The 25,933-nt window shown below is 42.6% G+C and overlaps 1 protein-coding gene across 3 annotated transcripts in view; it reads left to right on the top strand.

Annotated features, from left to right (window-relative positions):
* MDGA2 (MAM domain containing glycosylphosphatidylinositol anchor 2) overlaps positions 1–25,933 on the top strand; it is a 1,122,977-nt gene that overhangs the window by 877,555 nt on the left and 219,489 nt on the right. For all 3 annotated transcript variants that reach the window (XM_033952215.1, XM_033952214.1, XM_033952216.1), the window contains exon 8: positions 6,256–6,549. In XM_033952215.1, the coding sequence (XP_033808106.1) occupies positions 6,256–6,549 (294 nt within the window). The remainder of the gene's footprint in view (positions 1–6,255; positions 6,550–25,933) is intronic.

The raw sequence follows: 25,933 nt of genomic DNA, 5'->3' as shown, positions 1-25,933 counted from the left end.
CTCCTTTGTCCGAGCTCCACTAAATAGTTTGGTGTCGTCCGCAAATTTTATTATCTCACTCTTTGTTCCTGTTTCTAGATCATTTATGAATATATTAAATAGCAGCGGCCCAAGCACTGAGCCCTGCGGAACACCACTCGTGACCTTCCTCCAGTCTGAGTAGTATCCCTTCACCCCTATCCTCTGTTTCCTACCTGAAAGAGTGAAGGAGAGAGATGAGTCAAAGATGACCCTGAGATTACAAACATACAAAACTGGAAGGATGAGTGTGTTGTCCACAGAGACAGAGAATGAGGGAAACAGAGAGGTGGGTTTAGGCGGGAAAATGAGCAACTCTTTTTTAGCCATATTCAATTTTAGATGGCGGTGAGACATTCAGGTGGCAATGTCAGAGAGAAATTCTTCTTCTTATCATCAAAAACTAAACAGGTACATATGTATGCTACAAACATTAATACAGGGATACTACAACTAGTGCCCAGAGAAGCAGAGCAACAGATAAAATGAAAAATGAGGAGGCAAATGCCTTAGATCCCAACCTTCACTCTACAGAGAAAGGTGACAGATATAGCAGGATAAAAAAAACCTCACAGACATTAAAAATACCTCCTCATATACAAATTAAATGGGTGCTTTGTGCCATGCAAGTACATTCCAAAGATTAACAAATAAAAGGCTTATCTGCGTTCGAAAAGGTCTGTCACACTGACGAAGGCCAGCGTATCACATTCATGTCTGCTTCAGGGTGTGAACACCCTGCACTAACCTGTATTGTCAGAAATCATCTCTCCGGGTTTTCTGCCTTTATAGTAAGTAAAGTTCCAGCAAGCAAGAATGTGTACTTTCTCACTCAGATGCCTTGTACTGCAGTGTGTTCACACCCTGAAGCAGCCATGAATATAAAACGCTGGCCATCGTCAGTAGAGGTGCTGGAGACAGACTGTGCCAGAATTCAAGAAAGCGTGGGGCAGGCACATGGCATCTCTTAGGGACAGGAGGAGATGGTGGATGCTGGCCTTTGGCCATTTGGCCTTTATCTGCCTCATGTTTCTATGTATTTTATGATTTATATAGCCACCATGATTGTACCTACACAGCTTTGCCCGATGCAGGCATGCTTACCAAAATGCAGCTGTGCCAAGGCATTGGGATTACCATCCTTAAGCCAATATGTTACAGTTTTGGATATCTCAATAAGGCTTTTAATCAGACTAGAAATCTTGAGTCTATATGCTCCTTCGAGGAAAACACTGTTCCTTGTGTTTTTGTTTTGGTTTTTTTCCTAAGAAAATATTAATATATCATGGAGGAACCAACAGAGAAACATTACAATCCTACCTGCAACTTTCTTGAGCTGCTACTTTTCCAGTCATAGGAACCCTCCAATACATGCCTATAGAGTTAATATTGTGCACAATTCTGTAATTATAGTCTATTGTGTGAAATATATGTAAACTGATCAGATGCTTTTAGTTACACAATCTATCACTTCATGCATAAAATAAGTCAGTCAGCTGCTTGCCAATACAGAAGTTCATGGTAAAGAAAAAACAGTGCAGTATAACTGCCAAGCCGACACTTAAGAAAAGCTTGTTATATATCTTCTATGCCCTTTTTCTGTTTCCTTATCGCCCAACTCCATGATACACTTCATTAAACCTGCTTCAGGGGCTTGGGTCAAAATTAGGAAACCTGTTCAAGCTGACTGCTTCTGTTGCTGCTTGTAATAGCACAATGTACCAGCATGCAGTGGGTATGTAAATGCTTAGCACTTCCCCTCTGCTGCAATCTGCCCCCATCTCTGATGCAACATCCTGTTTCTGTCTGGGTGGACCATGGCAGAGGGAAAGTGCAGCGGAGGCCGAAGGCAGCCTGTTAGAATCACTGCAGAGCTGACAATCCTCTGCAGAGCATAATTACATTTTAAAGTTAGACTGGGAAGGCCAGGGGATGCAGGATGAGGATGGAGACATCTTCTTTGTTGTGACAATGTACAGTACAGTGTACGTCTATTAGCACTATAGAAATAATTAATAGTAGTAATATTAGTAGACAGTGGGGAAATATGCCAGCACACAGGGTCCCCCTGGAGTAGCTGTTCTTGAAGTAGACAGATGGGGGAGGGGTTTCAAAGAGAGAGGGATATGCTGGACTGAGGGTGGGTAGGAGATGAAGGTGAAAAAATAATGGGCCTGGAGACAGAGAGGGATGGTGGATAATGAGATAGAGGGAGGGAAAAGAAAGGGAGAGAAGTTGGACACTGTAAAGATATATTCTTTTTAAGCTTATTTTGCTATGCAAGAAATCACACAAAAACATTGTCTCTTTTTGTTATCTGTAACTATGACTACTGGCTGTGGAATTTCCCTCCCCCCTCCCTGTTTTCATGAGAAATGAATCTTATTTTTCCTCATAAGCTACATCCATTATTAGGTTGTGACTGGGCATGTACAAAGGGGGGGGGGACTATAAATATGTGATGTTGGTCTGAATAAAGACACATCTCTTTTGCCATGTAATAGTCTGCATGTGTGGTCTTTTCTTCCTAATGAGATGCCCTCCCCCCCCCCCCTTTTTTTGCATCGGTACCAGAGACGACAGAGTATGTGTGTAAGGCAGTATTGGGACCTGAACCTTTTCAGCTGGGGGCTCGTCCGGGGTGGAGATGGTACCGGTACCAGTGACTATGACTTTCTCAATCACTGGTCTCTGTCCTCTTCCAAACCCTTATTTGATTATTGAGGCTTTTGGAAAGTCTCTTCTGGAGTTTTGGCACCTCCTGTTCCATGATTAAGGCTTTTGGCAAGCCTTAGGGAGTTTAGGGAACTCCTGTTGCTTACGGAATTTAGGGAACTCCTATAGTATGTGGCCACACGTTCTTTTGGGAAGAACGATATTAATAGACATGCCTGCCTACTCTGTCATCTGTGGGGTAAAAGCTTTGCATGTTCTTAACCTCTTCTATCGCTTAGATCAGGTTTGAAGTATATGCTTTGTATTGTATTGTATATTCCTGTGTCTTGCTTATAAGGTAAGGTAAGAGAGATTTGTGCTTTGTTCTGGGTCAGACAGGCACTAAGGATCCTCCCCTTCCTAAGAACAATGAGCCTTGAAAAAAAAAAAATGAAACAGGAAAAAAAAATGAAACACCACCAAGAACTGCAGCTTTGGTATCTGCTCTTTGTTGAACAGAGAAGCGTGTCTGAATTGCATTACTGATTTCTGTCTGTGAACAAAAAACAAACAAAATGCAATCTGGCTTTTCTTTTGTTCACTTGAAAAAAAAAAAAGTTCCCCACGCTGTGCCTCTAGGCACTAGTGAGAGCTTTCACCCCTCCTCCTTTTCTATGCCTTCCAATGAGATAGAAGGTGGCCTTTTGGCCACCTCCCTTTTTTTCTCCACAGAGTTTTTTCTCTAGGAGGAAGGGGGATGGAGCAAGGGACAGAATGGGAAGTAAAAAGCTAGCAGAAGTGATGAGGGGGTGGTAGAGACCCCCCCCCCCGGACAGCAATCCTCTGGAAAAGCCCTTAGAAAGGATCCTGCAGTGATAATGACAGTGTGTCCGGTATTAAGAGAAAAGATAAGAAGCAACTGATAAGTATTGAGACTCCACCTAGCTTCTGGCCAAAGTTTAGTGCGGAGGAAACATTGGCTATGTCAAATTTTAAATTAGGAGAATTGCAAGCAGCACTAAGGAAGCTAGAAATGTTTCCTGTTGAAAAAAAACCAAAGGGGATTGCAAAGAGGTAAAAAAATCTGCCCATAAGACCCCTTAAACTATTTATTTCCTCCCTGTAAAAACCCTCGGGGGAGAGGGGATGTTAGGAGAAAATAATTTGAGACGGTGCAAATGCAAGGAAGACAGTGTTTGCTTTGGAATGTAATCATTTGTACCAGTGCTTAGGAACTATTTTGCATATTTGAAAGGGAACTTTATTCTAACTGTGGTATGCACACCGTATTTGTAGGGGATTTGCTGTTTTCCCTCCACCCCTATGGCCAGCATTTTTTGGCTGTCCCTCTTTGTCTTTTTATAAGAGAAGGGGGAGTACCGCTTTTAATCATGAAATGTAACATCTCAGCCCTGCCAGTTATGGCAGGATTGCAGAAGACATTAAAAACTAGATTTCTGATCTACATAAACAATTTTCGAATTAATAGTTTTAGGATATCATTTGGCTTTAGGAGACATTAGAATTCTTAGTTTAGGATGGAAGGGATGGATAGATGGCAGAAACAGATGCTGCATCAAGGGGGGGGAGAAGAAGAACAGAAAAGAGAGGGAATAATGATGAACTTGAACTTGGAGCAGGAGAGAAGAGAAATGGGACAGGAAGATGCTTTGAGGTGCTACACAAAGGTAGAAAAAATATTTTATTCTGAATTTATTAATGGGAATATGTTAGCTTTAGAATATATAAATATCATCAAAAACTATTTCTCCACATTAAAGCATTTAAATTTCTTAAATGGACTTCAGCAGCTATCTTCTTCGGAGCTAACATTAATGGCTCAGAAGGATCTCATAACCAAAATCTTCATCAGTTCATATTAATAACTGAAATTCTTAAAAAATATATGCATCACAGATTTTTTTTTTGTATTGCATTTAGTGGTGTAGCCAGATGTTTCATGGGGGGGGATGGCTTGAGCCCAAAATAAGTGGGCACCAAATTTTCACCCCACTCGAATACAAAATACTGTATAAATACTTGAGTTTGCGGGGATCCCCAAGCCCCACGAACTGAAGACCACCTCCTATAGTCCAGCAGCCAAAAATGTCCAAGCTCAGCAGCTGGTGGCAGTATGCCCAAGCTGCCACTACATGTATGAAAGCATATGCTGGCTTCAGAGTTTGGGAGAGTTCTGGTCACTGGACTTGAGGGGGAGAAGGTGGTCATCAGCCGGTGAGGCTTAAGGATTCTTACCAACCATAGCAAAGGAAATCTTAATTTGTTTGGGGGGCTAGGCCCCCCTTTTATAGTTATGCCATTGATTATGTTCAGTACAAAATTAACCATCACCACCCCCCTCTTTTACAAAACTGTGATAACGGTTTTTAGTGCAAGCCGGTGCGCTGAATGCTCTGCATTGCTCCCGAAACTCATAGAGTTTCTATGAGCATCAGGAGCAGCGCAGAGCATTTAGCGCACCGGCCTGTGCTAAAAAAAAACACGCTATTGTGGTTTTTAAAAAAAAGGGGGGGGGGAGTGAATTTCTATTTTTATTTTTCTCTTGTAATACTTTCTGAATTTACCTTCTTAAAGTTCCCAGTGTAATTTTGGTGATTCATATTTCTAATTTGTCATACCTTGTTCTGTATTTCATGAAGATTTGTCTGTGTTTTGCGTGTGAAGAAATTGTTTTTTGTGTGTTAGTAGTGGCAAGACAGGAAATAAGGGTAGGGAGCAAGGAGGAGAGGGGATTGGGAGCCCCTCTTTAATTTCTGCCTTGGTTCCCAGCATGTCTAACACCGGCCTTCTATGTGCTACCCACATGCTAAAAAACAATAGAAAATAATTTTGGCACTGGGAGAAATTTTGGGGGAAGATAGTAGGCATGCAACAGTGCTAATAGGTTAGTGCAGTTGTATCACCATGTGCTAACCAATTAGCATGTGGTTAGTGTGGGAGCCATTACCGCCTAGTAAATAGGTGCTCGTAAGGGCCTTCCCTCTTCCTGTGAAATTTCACTAGGATGCTTTCATGTTTCCATTATATATATACTGATGATTTGTCAACATTTGCTTATTTCTGATCTGAAGAAGAAGGTGTTACCTTTGAAAGCTAACAATGAAATTCATTAACCTCCTCCTTTACTAACATGTAGAGTGAGTTTTAATGCTGGCAGCGGCGGTAACTGTTCTGACGCTCCTAAGAATTCTATGAGCGTTGGAGCAGTTACCGCCGCTGCCGGCGCTAAAACATGCACTACGCGTAAAGGAGGTGGAAAGTTTGTCCTATAAAAAAGGTATTACTTTAGCCCCCTTTTATGAAGCCACGTTAGGGTTTTTTATTGCCAGCCGCTGCAGTAATAGCTCCGGCGCTAATAGAATTGTTATGAATGTCAGAGCTTTTACCGCGGTGGCTGACGATAAAAAACCCTAATGCAGCTTCATAAAAGCGGGCCTTTATTTCCTTTGTGTTTTTGTTTTATTTCTGTATATTACCTTGTTTTTTTTTTTTCAATGATATTTTCCAGAAAAGCCAGCCTTTTAATCCATACTTCTTTTTTTTTTTCTTCTTCATTTTAAGTTCCACCTAGCCTGACTGTTCCAAAAGAGAAATCCCCTTTGGTCACCAGAGAAGGCGATACAATTGAACTGCAGTGCCAGGTGTCTGGGAAACCCAAACCCATAATCCTTTGGTCTAGAGCGGACAAAGAGTTTCCAATGCCAGATGGATCAATGCAGATGGAAAGTTACGATGGAATATTAAGAATTGTGAATGTGTCTAGGGAAATGACAGGGATATACAAGTGTCAGACAAGTCAATACAATGGATTTAACGTCAAACCCAGAGAAGCTGTGGTCCAACTCATTGTGCAATGTAAGTAGAAGAGGTTGTTAATTTTATTTCATACATTTTAATTAATCAATAGACATTAATTTGTAATGTGCTTGTGATTGCCTTCTAGTCAGACTTAATGTGAACCATTATGTAGTGGTCATGAATCTTTGACCATCAGGGTAAATTAAATGTAGGTGTTATTTTAAATTATATAGACATTTTATTTCACACAGTGGATGGAAAGAGGAGAATGATTCTACAAAAGGGCATCTAGGCAAGTTGGGTACATACATGCATATACAGTATTTTATAATGCCAGCATTTGTGCCAGCATTACTTGATACAGTTAACTTTTCACTGGAAAGTAGGCACCGATTTTTATACCTGTTCTGACTCTTAACAAAATATTCCCATTCTATTTTATGTGGCTCCACGTGTATTTTATAACTTTTGTACTTATCGCACATTATTAATATGCAGCCACTGCCATATATATCTGGCTGATTTGGGGAGGGTGGGGCTATAGAAGCGTGCTTCTGTATAGGCGCAAGATTGTTAAATTGAGGAATTGGGAGATGGATCAGAGGTTTGGGGTCTGATTGGGGGTGGGAAAGCAAGAGTTCCCACTATCACTGCCATGCAATTTATTTATTTATTTATTTTATAAACTTAGATTCCTCTTAAAACCTAAGTGGATTGCATCAAGAACATGCATAATCAAGGCATAACAATATCAACACAAATATCTCAAACACACCATATCTATCAGCTGTCAATCACAAACAAATCAAAATGGCAGATGATTTTACAAACAAATGAGTCTTCAACATTTTTTATATATTCCCATAACCACTAACTACACTGGCCAACACTCATTTTGGTGTCTCAATGTTAGACCTGTTTCTAGTCATTTGACATACAAGATGCTCCTTTAGTAAAATTTCCAAGAGTGGGATCTGCCAGGACAATCCCGCATAAGATTTGAACAATTGTCTGCCATCATGTGTGCATCACATCTTCCTTGGTATCTGGCTTCCATTGTTTTTATGTCTTGGTGAAATCTTTCACCTTGCTCTTCGCATAAGTCACCGAGGTTCTCTGGGAAGCGATCTAAGTGATTGTTTAGATAATTGTCTTTAACACTCATGTTCCAGCCAAGCCTGTTGAAATGAAGATCATATCCTCTACTAATTATGTATAGTTGTCCGCCTTGTTGTTGCCAAGAAAATTTTTCACAAAAGAACAAATGAAGAACAGCCACATGATTCGATTTCATTCATTGATACTATGAAATGTGGGTCATTTATAAGTTGTCTGATCTGTGGACCATCGAAAATTGCTGCCTTCAGTTTTTCCATGGTAAGTCCAGGTAACATGCGCGCTATAGGAGCTCATAATAATAATTTTTAAAAGTCCAAAAACCAGCCTAAGTCGGTACCTGGATGATCAAAAAGACAGGTCGTCCAAGCACCGATAATCAAAACTAGTTTTGGACGTATCTAAAACCAGCTTAGGCCTTTACCCTGCCTCTGTACGCCTAAAGTGAAAAGGGGCATTTTTGGAGGTGAGCAAGATGTGGGCCGACTTAGACTTAGTCGTCCAGTAGCCATAGCCAAAAATCTTTGACAGGTTGCCAGACGGAACTTATATGTTTTGACTTAGACCAAGTCAAAACAGATATAAGTTCTGAATTGGGCCGCTGAGCTGATCGCGGCTGCTGCGATCAGCTCAGTGGCCTAGGCGCCCGTCCCCTCTGCACCTGTACGATCACAGCAGGAGAGATGCCCAATCTCTCCTGCCGTGATCGCCCAAACCCTCCCCAAATATTCCCCAGCAGGAGAGATGCCCACTGTCTCCTGCTGGCCACCACGACAAAACTCTTCACCAGCAGGAGGGATGCCCAATCCCTCCTGCTAGCCACTCCCCAAAAAAACACCCCGCATGATCGAACTCTTCACCAACAGAAGGGATGCCTAATCCCTCCTGTCGGCCCTCCCAACCCCTGCCGGACTGCCCAGCCCAGCCCTTGGATCCCCTTTCACCCCCACCTGGACCCCCTCACCCCTTCCAGCAGGTCTTAAACTTTTACATTAATGCACTGATAACTTAAAACTTAGGCACCTATAATATAGGCCAGGGCTTTAAAGGTCTACATTAAAGGCACCCAAGTCCTTTAGTGAATTGTGCTTAATGGCGTCTAAGTCCTTTTCCGCACCTAAAGATGCCCACTTTGGAGTTGGGTGCTGCTAGGCACCATGCGGTAGGTGCCCATATTTTGTAGAATCACGCCTAAGAAGATAGATGCCTATCTCCCTTGTTAAAGCTCATAAATGAAGTCAATTTATTAATTAAGGCCCTCTTATACTAAGCCACTGTAGAGGTTTCTACCATGGCCCAGGGTGCTAAATGCTCTGATGCTGCCCTGATGCTCATAAAAATTCTTTTAGCATCGGAGCAGTGTTGGAGCATTTAGCGCTCAGGGCCACAGTAGAAACCTCTATTGCAGCTTAGTAAATAAGGAAGGGGGGGAGTATAAGTTAGGCACTAACTTTATGTGCCTATTTATTTAGGCACCTATTTTTAGGTACATCTTAGAAATTTACCCTACATGCATAAATGTGCACAAAGACAAGAACGCATGTACTTTTCAGCAGCTTTGTGTTGCTTTGTTCTGCAGCTTTGGAGGTGGTTTTGCTTTATTTTAGCTGTGATTTTAGCTGAATATCAATGCAAGAAAACCCACTTAAGGAATATTCAAAAATCAATCTTATGAAAACCTCCTTAAGGAAAACTAGGGGCTCCTTTTACTAAGCTGCGCTAACGGTTTTAGCGCGCGCTTAACGCACGCTAAAGTGCCATGCGCGCTAGACGCTAATGCCACCATTGAGCTGGCGTTAGTTCTTGGTGCATAGCATGGGGGGCAGCTTGCGCTAATCTGCAGCGTGCGCTAAAAACGCTAGCGCAGCTTAGTAAAAGGAGCCCTATGTGTACTTATCTTAAAGTTCTTTGTCCATTTTCACATTCAAAGGCGGCTTAATTGCGCAGCAACATACAGTAAAAATGCCGTATGACTTCACGTCGCAAAATATGTAAAAATATTCACATGGTTCAACAGAGCTCGGTTTCAAGGCTAAATATCTTCTTCAGGAACCCCAATTGAATAAATCAAAATATTAACGCACACCATTGAAAAAAAATACAATGCTGTAACTATGTTCATTTTGTTTATTTAATTAGGAGTCCCATGGTAGTGGCCTTTAGTATCTGGCCAATTGGAGTCTTATTCCACTCCCAGTGAATCCCAGAATGCACTGGGAAAGAGGCCTAAGACTCCGGTTGGCCCAGGTCCCCCTATGGGAGAGGCCTTAGGTGCCTGGGCCAATCAGAACCTTTGGCCCCTTCCCGGTACATCCCAGAATGCACTGGGAAGGGAAAGGACTGCCATTTTGGAAGAGGCAAGCCTGCCGGCAGGAGGGAGTGAGCATCCCTCTTGCTGGCCATCTCCTAAAGGTATGGGGGGGAGGTCAAGAGGTATCAGGGGAGATGTTGGGGTGGGAGGGAATGTCGGGATGTGTTGGGAAATGTCGGGTGAGTGTCAGGTGGGTGTTGGGGAATGTCAGGTAAGTGTCAGGGTATGTTGGGGAATGTCGGGTGAGTGTCAGGTGGGTATTGGGGAGTGTTGGGGAATGTCGGGTGGGTGTTGGGGAGTGTCCGGGGTATTGGAGTGTCAGGGTTTCTGAAATTGACGGGGTTTGGGAGTGGCAGCGAGAGAGAGTGGGCATCTTTCCTGCCGGCCGACTATGCGGGAAGTGAGTTTCCTGCTGTAGCCGCTCAGCTGATTGCGTCAGTGAGATTTCTTTGTCATGATCAGCATAGCAGCTGTGTCTATTTGAAATTTAGACCAGATTTTTGTTGGCCTACATTTCAGGCGCTTATCGCAGCCCTAGGGAGATGCCTAGGGCTGCTTAAACTCACCAAGGCCACTTCCGGGTGAAACCATGTCCAGCCTTGGGCGAGCTTAAGCATCCTGTATCTCCTTCAACCACAACAGATACCTACAGTGTAGGCAGCCTGCCTCAGGGTGTTGTTGTTTTGTAAATGTGCATGCCGATTGGCTGGTTAGACAGTGGTAGGACACCTGCTGCCACCAACAATTGGGACACCATTTATAGAATTGGCCCAAGGTGTGGACACACCATAGATCGATTCAGAGGCATTACAATATTCTTGGTCTTATTTACCATCCCTTTCCTAATAATATCTAGCATCCTGTTTGCTTTTCTTTTTTTTCCTGCAGCCGCACACTGGGCAGATTTCAGTTTAGGGTATACAATCAAACCCAGAACTTTTTCTTGTGTATTATCCCCTAAGGTGGACCCTAGCATCACATAACTAGGATTTGGATTATTCTTCTTGATGTGCATAACTTTGCATTTGTCCACATTAAATTTCTTCTGCCATTTGGACGTGCAATCTTCCAATTTCCTAAGGTCTTCCTGCAATTTTTCACAGTTGTCATGTGCTTTGACAACTTTGAATAGTTTGTGTCATCTGCAAATTTAATCACCTTACTTGCCATTTCAATTTCCAGATAATGTATAAATAAATTAAATAGCACTGGCCCCAGAACAGATCCCTGTGGCACTCCATTATTTTCCCTCCTCCATTGAGAAAAATGGCCATTTAACCCTACCTTCTGTTTTCTGTCCAAAAATCAATTCCTAATCCACCACTGATTATGACTCTCATGACTCTAATTTTCTGAGGAATCTCTCATGAGGAACTTTGTCAAAATCTTTCTGAAATTCTAAATACACTACATCAAGTAGCTCACCTTTATCCACAAGTTTATTTACACCTTCAAAGAAAGCAAATTGGTGAGGCAAGATCTTCTTTGGCTGAACCCATGCTGACTCTGTCCCATTAAATCATGTTTGTCTACATGTTCCATAATTTTATATTTTATAATTATTTCTGCTATTTTGCTTGGCACTGAAATCAGGCTTACTGGTCTATAATTTTCCAGATCTTCCCTGGAACCTTTTTTAAAAATTGACATAACATTGGCCACCCCCAATCTTCAGGTACTACAGACGATATTAGTGAGAAGTTACAGATCACTAACTGCAGATCAGCAATTTCATGTTTGAGTTCTTTCAGTACCCTGGGATATATATAATCCTGTCCAAGTGATTTATCACTCTAACTTGTCAATTTGGCTTAGTATGTTTTCCAGGTTCACCAAGATTCCTTTCAGTTCCTCTGCATTATCACCTTTGAAAACCATTTCCAGTTCAGGTAGATATGTAATGTAATGTAATGTAATTTATTTCTTATATACCGCTACATCCGTTAGGTTCTAAGCGGTTTACAGAAAATATACATTAAGATTAGAAATAAGAAAGGTACTTGAAAAATTCCCTTACTGTCCCGAAGGCTCACAATCTAACTAAAGTACCTGGAGGGTAATAGAGAAGTGAAAAGTAGAGTTAGAGGAAAAATAAAAATAAAATAAACATTTTAACAAGACAGCATTGATCTAAATATTTTGGAAGGTAGAAGAGAGGAGAGAGAGGAATAGAAGCAGAAGGGGGAGCCGTTGAACAGTATAATTCTGGAGAAATTTAAATGATAGAAATAGAACAAAACAAAGACAAAAGGCAAAACAATAGATAAGATTAAAGATAAATCATAAGCTGGAAAGAAAAATTATATCTTACATCTTCTTCCATAAAGACCAAAGAAAATAATCCCTTTTGCTCCTTGATCATCCAACATTCCCTCACAGGTTTTCGGCCTCTGATGTACCTGAAAAAGTTGTTACCATGAGTTTTTGTCTCTTTGCAGTTTCTCTTCATATTCTTTTTTAGCTTTCTTTATCAGTGTTTTGCATCTAACTTGTCAGTTTTTATGTTGCTTAGTATTTTTTCATTTGGATCCTTTTTCTATTCTTTAAAGGATATTCTTTTGGTTCTAATAACCTCTTTCACTTATACCCCCTTTTATTAAACTGCGATAGCAGGTTTTAGCACGAGGAGCTGCGCTGAATGCCCTGCGCTGTTCATGACGCTCATAGAGTTTATATGAGTGTCAGGAGCAGCACGAGGCATTCAGCGCGACTCCTGACACTAAAACTGCTAGCACAGTGTAATAAAAGGAGGCCTTAATCTTTTAACCATGCCAGCTCTCTTTTTCTCTTCTTCCTACCTTTGTTAATACATGGAGTACATATGGTCTGGGCTTCCACAATGATATTTTTAAATAACACCCATGCCTGATTTAAAGTTCTAACCTTTGCCACCAATCCTTTTAGCTTCTTTTCACCATTTTCTTCATTTTATCATAGTCCCCCTTTCAAAAATTAAATGCCTCCACGGTAGATTTCTATAGTGACATCACTCCAGATATCAGCTAAATTTGATCATGTTATGATCACTGTTTCCCAGAGGACCTAACATCATTACCTTTCATACTATGCCCTGCATTCCACTAAGGACCAGATTTAAAATAGCTCCCCCTCTTGTCAGTTCCTGAACCTGTTGCTCCAAGAAGCAGTTATTTATTATGTCTAGGAATTTTACCTCCTTAGCACACACCACTTTGTGTGTAGCCATGTATGCAGTTGTTTGGACTCTCCTACATTGTTTGTTCCCCTGAAGATGCTTCTCGTGAAAAAGGATATTCTTGTCAGGACTGTGACTGTGTTGAAGAAGGAACTATATCCTTGAAGACCATGAACCCTTGAGTGCTGGCTATATTATGAGCTAAGTGGTTGTTTGGTTCCCTTTTGCTGTTTGGGAGATTGGACTGTGTTTGTACCTACCACATGAGAAGAAAGTCCTACCTTGTTGGTTTGTGATAGTGGAGTTTCGTTCTTGGCCTATGGTGACAGTGAGCTTACTGTGAGCTGTTTGCTTTGTTCCCTTGTTTTTAAGGTCTTTTTTCTCCACTATTCTGTTAAGTGGGCTTTTTCTTCTCTGAGTTCAAAAGAGCATTGATGGTTTTGTACCCATTATTATACTGTTATCCAATTTGCCAGCTTTCCTAATCTCTGTAACCTCTGTAAATATTTTGTCATCTGTCTACTCATTCCATCCTGAGAAACAACAATATAGCCCAACCTATATATTCCTTCCTTTCATATATGGAATTTCTAGCCACATGGATTCCACAGTGTTATCTATGTCATGCAAAATGTTTATTTTATTTAATTCAATTCCCTCTGTAACATATAGCGCACCCCCCTCCTCCAATTTGATGTATATCATTGTGATATAATTTGTACCCCGGTAACACAGTGTCCCATTGATTGCCCTCCTTCCACCAGGTCTCTGAGATGTTTATTATATGTATATGAGAATCAAAATATTTTTTGAATGATGCCTTCCATGTTCTTGAATGCATATTACAGGTATCTAATTTTATCTATGAAGTGTATTATTGTCCTTTTGCTAACTTGTATCTTCAATAAAAATATTCAACCATAAAACCTACGCAGTGATTAAAAATGTAATTATTCAACTTTAAACACAATCATAACACTTATTTGTTACTAAACTAAACTAAACCTTAGGTTTGTATACCGCACCATCTCCATAGTCGTGGAGCTCGGCACGGTTTACAGGAATTGTGGTGAGAAAGGAACTCCAAGGAAAGGGCTAGATGAAGATCGGAGGAAAGAAGAATGTTTAGAGGACAAGGAGGAGGAGGGAGTGTTAGATTTTTGAGAAAAGCCAGGTTTTCAGATGTTTACGGAAGGGTTGGAGAGAACTCAGGTTCCGAAGAGGGGAGGTAAGGTTGTTCCAGAGCTCGGTGAATCTGAAGGGGAGGGAAGTCCCCAGCTTTCCTGGGTGGGAAATGCCTTTTAATGAGGGGAAGGATAGTTTCGATTTTTGGGTAGGTCTGGTGGTATTAAGATTTGAGGAGTTCCAAGAAAGTGGAATTAATGGAGGAAGGATGCTGTGGAGGATCTTGAAAGTTAGGCAGATGCATTTGAAGTGGACTCTGGAAATTATCGGAAGCCAGTGAAGCTTGAATAGGAGCGGTGAGACGCGATCGAATTTACTTTTTGCAAAGATAAGCTTGGCCGCGGCATTCTGAATCTGTTGGAGTCTGTGAAGGTTTTTCTTCATTAGGTTTATGAAGATAGAATTGCAATAATCCAGTCTGGAGAGGATGATGGATTGGACGAGAACAGCAAAATGTTTTTGATGGAAACAGGATCTTACTTTCCTCAGCATGTGTAGGCTGAAATAGCATTTTTTTACCAGGGAGTTGAGGTGGTCATTGAACAACAATGTAGAATCAATGATGATGCCCAGGACTTTGCTGGAGAATTCGAGCTGCAGAGTGGAGCCGGAGGACAGTGGGATTGAGGTGGGTAGCTGAACTAATTTTGGGCCGAGCCAAAGTAGTTTTGTCTTGGATTCATTCAATTTCATTTGGACGGTGTGGGTCCAAGATTGGAGGTTCGAGATACAGGAGGATATGTTCTCTGAGAGATTAGTGAGGTTCGAGTCGGTCTCGAGGAGGACAAGGATGTCATCAGCATAGGTGTAAATTGTTTCAAGGGGGGATAGATGGAGGAATTTTAGAGAAGACATATAAATGTTGAAAAGGATAGGAGATAAAGGTGAACCTTGCGGGACTCCACAGATTGGTTTCCAGGGGGAGAATGAGGTGCCATTCATGTTGACAATGTAGGATCGGGAATGAAGGAATTTTGAGAACCATTCAAGGACTGTAGAGGTGATGCCAATCTCGGAGAGTTGGTAAATTAGAATATCATGGTGAACAACGTCGAAAGTGGCAGAAAGGTCGAATTGCAGGAGGACGGCGAACTTGTTGCGGGAGTGAAGTTGTTGAACCTTGGGAATTAGGGAGGTCAATAGGGATTCGGTGCTGAAGTTGGGACAAAAGCCATATTGGTAAGGTAGGAGAATGGAGAATTTCTCTAGATAGGATGAGAGTTGGGTCGATATGATGGACTCAAGCATCTTGGTTAGGAGAGGGATATTTGCTATTGGGCGATAGCTGGATGGTGTAGAAGGGTCGAGGTCGGGTTTTTTCAATAGAGGAGTTAAGGCGATATGGCCCATTTCTAGGGAGAAAAGGCCCGAATGTGGGGCGGAGTTTAAGAGTTTGGTAATGGAAGAGATGGCCTGAGTGGGTATTTCCTCATAGAGGTAGGAGGGGAAAGGGTCTAAAGAACAATTGCAAGATTTCAGTTTGAGGCAGAGTTTAAGGATGAGGGATTCGGATACGTGCTCAAAGGCAGCCCAGGATCTGTCAGCTGGGATAGGGCTAGAGGCCATTAGAGTAGGGTTGGAGTCAGTGAGCACCAGGGAGTTGTAGGAGACTGCAGGTGGGAAGGAGCATCATAAGGTAGTGACCTTTTCATTGAAGAGTTTTCCTAGAACTTCGGCTGAGAGAGAGGAGGGGAGAGAGGTGGAGTCTTTTTTGGAGATTAGGGAGCGCCAGATGTTGAAAAGTGTACTACTCTGGTTGTTGGATCTGGAGATTTTCTCACCGTAGAATTTCTTTCTTGCTTTTTTTAGTGCTGAATTGTAGAGCTTAATGTTGGCTCTCCAGGACTGTCTATCTATAGGGGAGTTAGATTTTTTCCATTTGTGCTCCAGGGCTCAACATTTCTGCTTTAGTTATCTGTGATAAGGGAGGTACCAAGGGGCTTTGCGAGAGTAGGAGATGAATTTGGTGGAAAGGGGGGCGAGGGATTGGTAGGTGGATTCGGAGAGGGCAGTCCAGTTATGCCAGTTGGTTTCAGAGTTGTTAAACGATAAAATATAAATCCTTTAAAAAACGATGATATGCCTTGACAAATTTTACATTATCAGTGTGCCACAAGATAAAAAAAGTGAAAAATTACAGGCTTTAAGGATTGGATATGCTCCTATGAAGAAATGTGGGGCTCTACTGTGTAGCTTTCTGCATTGACCTCTTAGAGACCTGTTTGAATAGAATCATCTGCTCTCATAGGTGCAGTTGGAAGCTTTAGAAGGACATAAATCCTAGAACGGTGGGTTCTGCAGCAATCTTCACTGGGAGAGCATGCCAGGCCTCCACCACTCGCTGTGTGAAGTAGAACTTTCTGGCATTTGTCCTGGGCTTGTCCCCCCTCAGCTTCAGTCCGTGACCTCTTGCTCTAGTCACATTTGACATTGTAAATAACTTTTTATCCTGCTCTATCTTGTCGATTCCTTTTATTGTTTTAAAAGTCTCAATCAGATCCCCTCATAGTCTCCTCTTCTCAAGGGAGAGCAGTCCCAGTTTTCTAAGTCGTTCTTTGTAGTTCAAGTTCTCAATACCTTTTACCAGCTTCGTTACTCGCCTCTACACCCTCTCCAGCAGCTTTAAATCTTTCTTTAGGTAGGGAAACCAGTGTTGGACACAGTATTCCAAGTGTGGTCTGACCATTGCTCTATAAAGCGGCATTATGACCAATGTTCCCTCTAAGCTGAGCGCATGAGCGATCGCTCACTATTTTCAGTGGCGTCGCTCATACTTTTTCTCGTATCGCTCAATCGAGCGCGGGCAGAGGTGAGAGGAAGCGGCGGCGGCGGTCTGCCCTGCTCGCGCAGCACCGGCGAGATCAACATCAACAATTTCCTACCGGTCCACGCAGGACCGGCAAGATTGATGAGCTGTAGTTTGCGCAGTCTGACAGTGTGCTCTCTCCCCTCCCAGCGGCTCTCCTTACTTACAAGCGCAGCGATTCAGGAAGGAAGCCTTGGGGCTTTTGCTGAGTCGCGGTCATCTCTGATGATGCAACTTCCTCTTTCCTCAGAGGTGGTATGACCCAACAAAGGACCCAAGGCTGCCTTCCTGAATCGCTGGGCTGGCAAGTAAGGAGAGTTGCTGGGAGGGGAGAAAGCCACTGTTAGAGGCTGGGAAGCTGCTGGGCATGGTGAGAAAAAAGGGACAGCTGCTACTGGACCTGGAGAGGGATAAGGAGAGATGCTGCTGGGAGGGGAGGAGGGAAAGGAGTCTGGGAAGCTGCTGGGCAAGGGGAAAAAGGGACAGCTGCTACTGGACCTGGAGAGGGATAAGGAGAGATGCTGATGGGAGGGGAAGAGGGAAAGGGAAGGGAAGAAAGTTACTGCTGGACAGGGGGAAGAGGGAAGGGAGAAGAAAAAAGGAAGGAAACAGCTGGCAGGGAGATTAGAGGAGGGGAAGGGGAGAGACAGGAATGAGATTGGAAGGGGGGGTCAGCAGAGAAATTGAGATGGACAAAGATGTTAGATCTGGTGTAGGAGAGATAAAAATGAAGAGAGCAGTGAATCTGGAATGAATCATGCAAAAATGAGAGAGGGGCATAGGCTGGATGGAAAGGGGAGAGGGGCATAGAAAGAAGACAAATACCATATGGAAGGGGGAAAGGTCAGACAGTAGATGGAAGGGGCAGATGCTAAATTGAAGAGATAGAGAAGGCAGACGCTGGAAGGAAGAGAGTGAAAAGAAGATGACAGCAGAAACCAGAGACAACAAAAGGTAGAAACAAATAATTTTATTTCTATTTTGTGATTTGAATATATCAGATTTGAAATATATATCCTGCTAGAGCTGGTGTTAGACATAACTTGGGGACTGCAAAGTGCAGGCAGTGGCTTAGGGCTCTCTCTGACCAGGGGGGCAGTTGCCCTAGTTGCACTCCCCTAACCCTATTTCCTGCTATGTGTGATTGCGGTATTCTGTTAGCATGATATTTCTGTGTAGCATTCTGTAATAATTTGGCTTATTCAGTTTTCTTGATAGTAGAGGGGATATATGTGAAGGGGAGGGGAGACAAGGGTTTTGTTGATCCTTGCTCTGTATTATTTGTATTTATAAAATGACAATTGTACAGAATATTGTTTCTTTTTATACTTTAATAAAATACATTCAGTATAAAATAATAACTGAGGCTTGTGCGGATGGGATCAGATGGTTTGCGAGGACCGAGCTCGTGGAGACGGGGCGGAAACGGGTTTTTAGAAAACTGAAAAGAATCAAAGAGAATATTTGTGAAGATTGAAGAACTGATGATATTACGTAATTAAAAAAACTTTAAGTAAATTGTTTTTCTTCTAAGTTTTGAATATTCAACCCTCCCACAATCTCACGGGCACTCGTCCTCCAAGCCTGCTCATAAATTTGTGGAGTATGTAACTTGTCGCTCATGCATATTTTTTTTTGTACACACCTCATCAATCCTTAGAGGGAACATTGATTATGACCCTCTCCGATCTACTCGTGATTCCCTTCTTTATCATGCCCAACATTCTATTTGCTTTGTTTGCTGCCACCGCACATTGTGCTGATGGTTTCAGGGTCCTATCTGTCAGTACCCCCAGGTCCTTTTCTTGTTTGCTCTTACCCAGGGTTGCACCTGACATGCTATACTCGTGCTCCTTGTTCTTTCTGCCCAAATGCATTACCTTGCATTTTTCCACATTAAACTTCATCTGCCATTTCTCTGCCCATCTCTCTAACTGGCTCAAATCTCTCTGTAGTTCCTCGCTGTCCTTTTGTGATCTGATTGCCCGACATAACTTCGTGTCGTCTGCAAACTTGATGATTTCACTGGACATTCCTTCTTCTAGGTCGTTGATGAAAATATTAAATAAGATGGGCCCAAGAACCAAGCTCTGGGGCACACCGCTAGTCACTTTCTCCCAATCTGAGAGCTTTCCATTAATACCCACCCTCTGCATTCTGTTTTCCAGCCATTTGCCTATCCACCTTAGTATGTCTCCCTCTATTCCGTGGCTTTGTAATTTCCTGAGAAGACTTTTGTGTGGAATTTTGTCGAACGCTTTCTGGAAGTCCATTATGTCCACTGGCTCCCCATTATCGATTTGTTTGTTTACTGTTTCAAAGAATTGTAGTAAATTCGTCAAGCATGACTTCCCTTTCCTGAAGCCATGTTGACTGACTCTCATCAGGTTGTGTGTATCCAAGTGCCGGACTATGCTATCTTTAATCAGTGCTTCAACCATCTTTCCAGGGACAGACATAAGACTCACTGGTCTGTAGTTGCCCGGTTCTCCTCTTGATCCTTTTTTGAAAATTGGGGTGAAGTTCGCTATCTTCCAGTCGTCCAGTATCTGTCCAGTTCGAATTGACAAGTTAGCAAGGTTTTGCAGTAGTTCTCTGATTTCTACCTTCAGTTCATTTAATACTCTCGGGTGAATTCCATCCGGTCCAGGGGATTTGTCACTTTTAAGTTTGTCGATCTGGTAGTATATCTGGTCCAAATCCACTTCTACTGTGGTGAGGCTGTCCTCTATTTCTCCCTTGAACACTTTCACTGTTTCAGGTATTGATGTAATGTCTTCCTTCGTAAAGACAGACGCAAAGAAGGAGTTTAGTCTGTCTGCAATTTGTTTGTCTTCTTTGATGTACCCTTTTCTTCCCTGGTTGTCCAGTGGGCCCACTGCCTCTTTTGCAGGTTTTTTCCCTTTTACGTATCTATAAAAGGGCTTGAAGTTTTTGGCCTCTTGCGCTATTTTTTCCTCATAGATCTTTATGGCATGCCTCACCGCCTTGTGGCATTTCTTCTGATCGTCTTTGTGGCTGTTCCAAGCTTCGGTTGTTCTTTCGCGTTTCCATTTTTTAAAGGAGTTCTTCTTTTCTCTTATGGCATCCTTCACCTCTTTAGTAAGCCATGCTGGTTCTCCTTTATTTTTATTTTTCCGTCCTTTGGATATCTGCGAAATGTAGAGATTTTGTGCTTCCGTGATAGTATTTTTCAGTAGGAACCATGCCTGATCTGCCGTTTTAATTGTGTACATCCTTTTCTTGAGCCTTTTTTTTACCATGGCTCTTATGCTATCATATCTTCCTTTCTTAAAGTTGAGGGTCGTGGTTAAGGTTTTGATACGTTTCCCCTTCCTAATGTCGAGTTTAAAGTTGATCATGTTGTGATTGCTCGTCCCTAGCGGGACCGTGACTTCTACTTCTTTAGTCTGACCAGTAATGCCATTTAGGCGGCCTTCAAAAAAATAGGCGCTATGCATGTGAGGCATGGGCGTGGCTTCATGTTAGGCGCCTTGTTACAAAATTGCTGCTCTTAAGCGTGCTTAGGCGCTCACATGGGCGCCTACATTTTAGTTGTGCCTAGAGCTGGCCTATTTATTGAGCACCTCCAAAATAGGTGCTGCTCAGCGCGATTCACTAAACAGCACCCAATTGTACTTGAATCGCGCTGAACGGTGCCAATATCAACGCCTAACTTTTGGGTGCTTCTTATAGAATTTGCCCCTAAATGATCATGGCACTAGGAGGATACTTTGTGAAGACATGTGCTGAGGTCTTGTTTTGGTGTTGGGGGGGGGGGAGGAACCCAGAAAATGAATTAATATGGTTATTCAGCATGATAGGGTAGCAACAGAAGTAAGCACAAAGAGGGGATTAAGGAGGGGGAGGGTTTTAAATTATTCTATCAAATTCTTTCTCATTAGTTTTTTGTTGGGTCTATGAGAATTGAGACTCTAGCATAAGGCTGCCAACTGGATCCAAATTCACAGGACAGCGTCGATCCAGTCCATAGTCTACCCAAATCATGTTGGTATGTGTAGGGAATGCAATAGTGAATTCAGAATTACAGGTCTCTGCATGCAATGGGGTAAACCCAAGACTGGACCAACCCTGCCCTGCAAATTTGAATCCAGTTGGCAGCCTTACTCTAGCAGAACTGGATAAAGGGTGACTTTAGTGATCATTGAAACTTACAGTTTAAAATGTAAATTGAGATGTTATGTTTTGCAAAAATGCAAAGGTGCCAACGCCCGGATTCTCTATATGGCGCTGATATTGGCAGCTGCCTTAAAAGCAGCTGCTGATCACATGTCAATCACGTAACGGCACCGTATAGAGAATCGCACCTCCAGGAAAGATAAGCATCGGAAATGTAGGCCAGGGTCTTCCAGATGGCCTAAAGCACCTATGGAGGTGTGATTCTGGTAACTGCCGGTAGGTGCCCTAAAACTCAGTCAAAAACATTGTTTAAACTTAATTGGCGCCAGTTAGAGAATCCAGGCCCAAATGGAGATCCTCCTGAGGAGCAGGGGAATTAGGGTTGATATTGGGCATTGTGGGATATGAATGTTGAGCATATATATAAACATTGAGAATGGTTTTGACTGAAAATGCCAATAAAAATGAATTTGAGAAAATAAAACCTTCAATAACCCACATTAAAAATCACAAAACCAATTACACTTCTCCCTCCCTATTCGCGGGGGTTAGGGCAGAGCCGGCCCACAAATAGGGAAAATTTGTAAATAACTTTTGGGCCAGCTCTGACCCACCCCTGGACCTTACCTGGTGGTCTAGCAGTGACGTAAGGCAGGAGCTCCCTGTTGTAGTCTGGTGAGACCACATGAACTCACAGCATGCCTCTGCACAGGGCAGGAGTATAAGAAGATCGCCCCTGCCCCGCGTCACTGCTAGACCACCAGGTAAGGTCATGCTCCTGGGGCAGCTGCTCACCTCCTCCGCCTCCGATCGCCCCCCTCCACCTCCGATCGCCTCCTCCTCCAAGTCCTGGGGCCGTTTTTTTCAATGCAAGCGATTCTCGGGGGGGGGGGGGGACTGGGGAAAAACAATTGCTAATAATCGAAACTGCAAATGTTGAAACCGCACATAGGGAGGTTGTATATATGACAGTATGTTGTATATATGATATGTATGTTGTATATATGACAGTTTCCACAATTGCAAAAGCAAGCACTGTTTTGTAGTTCAGCCCCAGGGTTTGATCTTTTTTCTCCATCTGTAAAAGAATCTCTCAGCTAAGGTCATCTTTGCCGTGACTGGTTACAACCTAAAAGCCTCATTGTAATACTCTGTGTTCATTATTATTCTATAACTTGCGTACCTAACACTTTCAGGTTTGTCTTTTCTTTTTTTATACTCAAGGCCGCTTTTTCTTTTGTTTGATCCTTATTATCCTGCTTTCATTTATTAAGCTGATACTTTTTCTTTTCATTACAACTTGTGGATTACTTATCTGTCCCTCTTTGAACTCTTCAAGCCTTTATAGCTTGCTGTAACTTTCTTTGGTTACTGACTTTGTAGGTTTAACTTAAGGAATATATTTGATCCTCCTTTTATATTCCTTTTTAAAGTAAATTCCCTTTTTTTCCTGAGTTTTTACCTTAATAAGTTGCATCTAGCAACAGGATATTATTTCTAAAGCATATTTTAGGGTTCTAGGTAACAATCAGTTCTTTATTACGACATTCATGTCTCATTGAAGCAAATTACTTTTAATATATGTGCCCTTGCTACCTGATCAGAACAATGCAAATAAGAAAAATGATTACTGAAAGAATACACATGAATTGCAAAATGATCAAAATTATTTTCTTTACTATCTCTATTAACAGTTCTGACCTTTTATTTAAACAAGGTTCCAGATAGATAGGTAGAAGGACATTTTTTATAGGACATATTAGTCTAAGTTTGGATGTTTTGAGAAAGGCGTCCAGAAATCCAGTAGAAAAGATGCCCATTTTTGAAACAGATATCTTATCTTTTTTTTTTTAAAAAATGACCTGTCTAGACCAGGGTTTCTGAACCTGCGGTATGTGTATCCTATGGGGTATGCAGACTACCTATTGGGGGTACGTGGGCTGACCGTCTCCTGCCCCTCGTCCGTCGCTACTGCTGCTCCTCACCCACTGCTGCCACTCACCGCTGCAACTCCAGGAAGGGAAGGGCCAGGCGCTGCAGCGATTGCATGCCACGGGCCCACAAGCCTTCCCCCAACGTCAATTCTGATGTCAGAGAGAAGGACCGGGCTTGCCAATCGCTGAAGATGGGATACTAGGCTAGATGGACCATTAGTCTGACCCATTAGGACTGTTCTTATGTTCTCCGCACTCAGTTTGTGTTATTTTTCCTTTAATGTGTGTCCTGAGGCACAATACTTTAAAAATACTGTAAAATCAGATATTACTACATACTAACTCATGTATTAAGAGGTAAATTCTATATATAATACCGAAAAAATCGATACAATATAAATGCACTCGGAGCCAAATTCTACAAACGGTACTGAGCGGCGCCTATTTTGTAGGTGCTGCTTGGCACAGTTGTCAATCAAAAAAATGGCGCCATTTATAGAATCATGCCTAGTGGTGCCTAAGCGGACTTAGGCAGCACTAGGCATCTTAGAAATAGGCACCACACCATTAGGCCAGCTTTTCACTCACCTACCCTCACTCCCTTTTACTATACCGCGATAGCAGTTGTTAGCACAGGGAGCCGCGCTGAATATTCTGCACTGCAACCAACACTCATAGAATTCCTATGAATGTCGCGAGCAGCATGGAGCATTCAGCATGGCTCCCTGCGCTAATAACCGCTATCACGGTTTAGTAAAAGGGGGGGCTAATTTGGTAGCACCTGTGTTGGACGCCTAATGACACCTGAGTCAACCATGCTTATCCTCCACCCTTAACCACACCTACTTTTTAACATAGGCTTTGTTAGGCGTCCCTAGGCATTGGATATTGTCTAGAGGTCTGCATGTGAATGGGGATTGTGGGAATCCCGTGGGTTCCGCAGGACTCCCATGGGGATCCCCCCAGGTCTACGAGACTCTCACAGGGATCCCCCTCCCAAGCTCACGGGACTCCCGCGGAGATGGAACTGGGATTCCTGAGGCCTAGAAAGAGAATTAGTAGAAGATAGACAAAAGCAGAAACTGGGACCAAAATGATGGGAAAATATCCCACCAGCTATAGCAAGGGAGATGTTCACTTTGAGGGGGGCTAAGCTCAAAGTGAGAGGCCCAGCCCTCTCTCGTGGTTATGCCACCAGTTGTGTTTAGTACAAAATGAAGTACTTGCTGAATTTGTTTTGGGGTTTCCAGTTCAGTTTTGGCACATTTTTCTTATGCAATCATTGTCCTGAAAAGTGTCTCTCTCAATTCTGCTTTAAATGATTTTGATGCTGTATTGGTTGATTCATTACTCATTGCTGCATTAAAAACCATTTGTGTATCTTGGAAGGACCTCTCACAAGTTACCTATGCCAGATAGTAGAACCAGATTTGTTTGCTCTACAGATATGAGCTTTATATTGCCAAAAAAAATCCAACTCTTTTATTTCTTATAACAAGAAATGCTCAACCCTACAGTCACATGGCCTAATATCTATTCTAATTCTTTCCGGTGATGTATGCATCTCTTATTTCTGTTCACTGTTATTTGTTTATATTGTATTTTATTGTTGGTTTAAATAAACTAAGACTTAAAAAAAAATCAAAACTGTCAGATGCAGTGGGAATGGCCTAAGACTCCAATTGAAGCAAATACCTAAGGCCCTTCCCATGGGAGGCCAATCAGAGTCTTAAACTACTCCCACTGCATCCCAGAATGCACTGGGAACGAGGCTTAAAATTCCGTTTGGCCCAGGTGCATAAGGTCCCTGCTATGTGAGGGGCCTTAGGCATCTGAGCCAATCAGAGCCCTAGGCCTCTCCCCGGTGCATCCTAGAATGTACCGGGAAGGGGAGGCCTGCAATTTTGGAGTGGCGATCATGCCAGCTGGAGGGAGTGAGCGTCGCTCCGGCTGGACTTTCAACTAAAAAGTACGGGGTGAGGAGTTGGGCGGTGGGATAGAATTAGGGAAGGGGGTGGGGGCCTGTAGCCTTGCAGGGGGGGTTGTTTTGTGGGATATTAGAGGTTCAGGGGGTGGCATTAGGAGAGAGTGGGCATCCCTCCTGCCAGTCTTCAATGGGAGCAGGGGATCAGGGGCGGTGCCTGTGACATGGGTGCTGGTTAGAGAATCAGGGCAGTCAGGCTGGGTTAGGCGTCTGTCCCTTAGAGCCGACGCGATTCTGGATAGGAAGCCAGTGTGCAATTCTCAGCCATTTCTTAAGCAGCTGCTGAGACCGGCATCCTATACAGAATCTGCCCCTAAGTTTGCTATGAGATATATTTTGCAAAATGACCATTCATAATTTCAGACGAAAAGCAGCAGCACATTAGAAAAGTTATCATGTGCAATCCATTCATTCTTTGCCAATTCTGCCCTCATTTCTCTAGATGTGTGGTGATAAGAAAAGAAAATGCTCCATCTCAGTTGTGTTCAGGTAATATCTACTTTGCCACTGAAGCCAGAAATGTAAAGATAAACTGCTTTTATAATGCAGATTATAATAATTATGTGTTGATGCATTTGTCAGATGCATAGGAGACTTGGCTTCTTTGTACAGCTATGTGCTATGTTACACCCTGCCACCTGTGCAAAATTGATCTCCTTTGTCAAACATCACTGTTTTCAATCCTGTTGCAAAGCTGTGCCATTGCTAACACTGTGACAAATTTGATAATGCTTTGGGAAAGCATGTCCATCCATTAATTTTTTTTTTTAAGCTCAGTGTCACAGTGACAGCAGGAATTTATTTCTTCGGT

Source organism: Geotrypetes seraphini, chromosome 7 (genome assembly GCF_902459505.1).
Source record: "Geotrypetes seraphini chromosome 7, aGeoSer1.1, whole genome shotgun sequence".
In the NCBI taxonomy this organism is placed as follows: Eukaryota; Metazoa; Chordata; class Amphibia; order Gymnophiona; family Dermophiidae; genus Geotrypetes; species Geotrypetes seraphini.
This window is presented reverse-complemented; position numbering and strand designations above follow the sequence as displayed.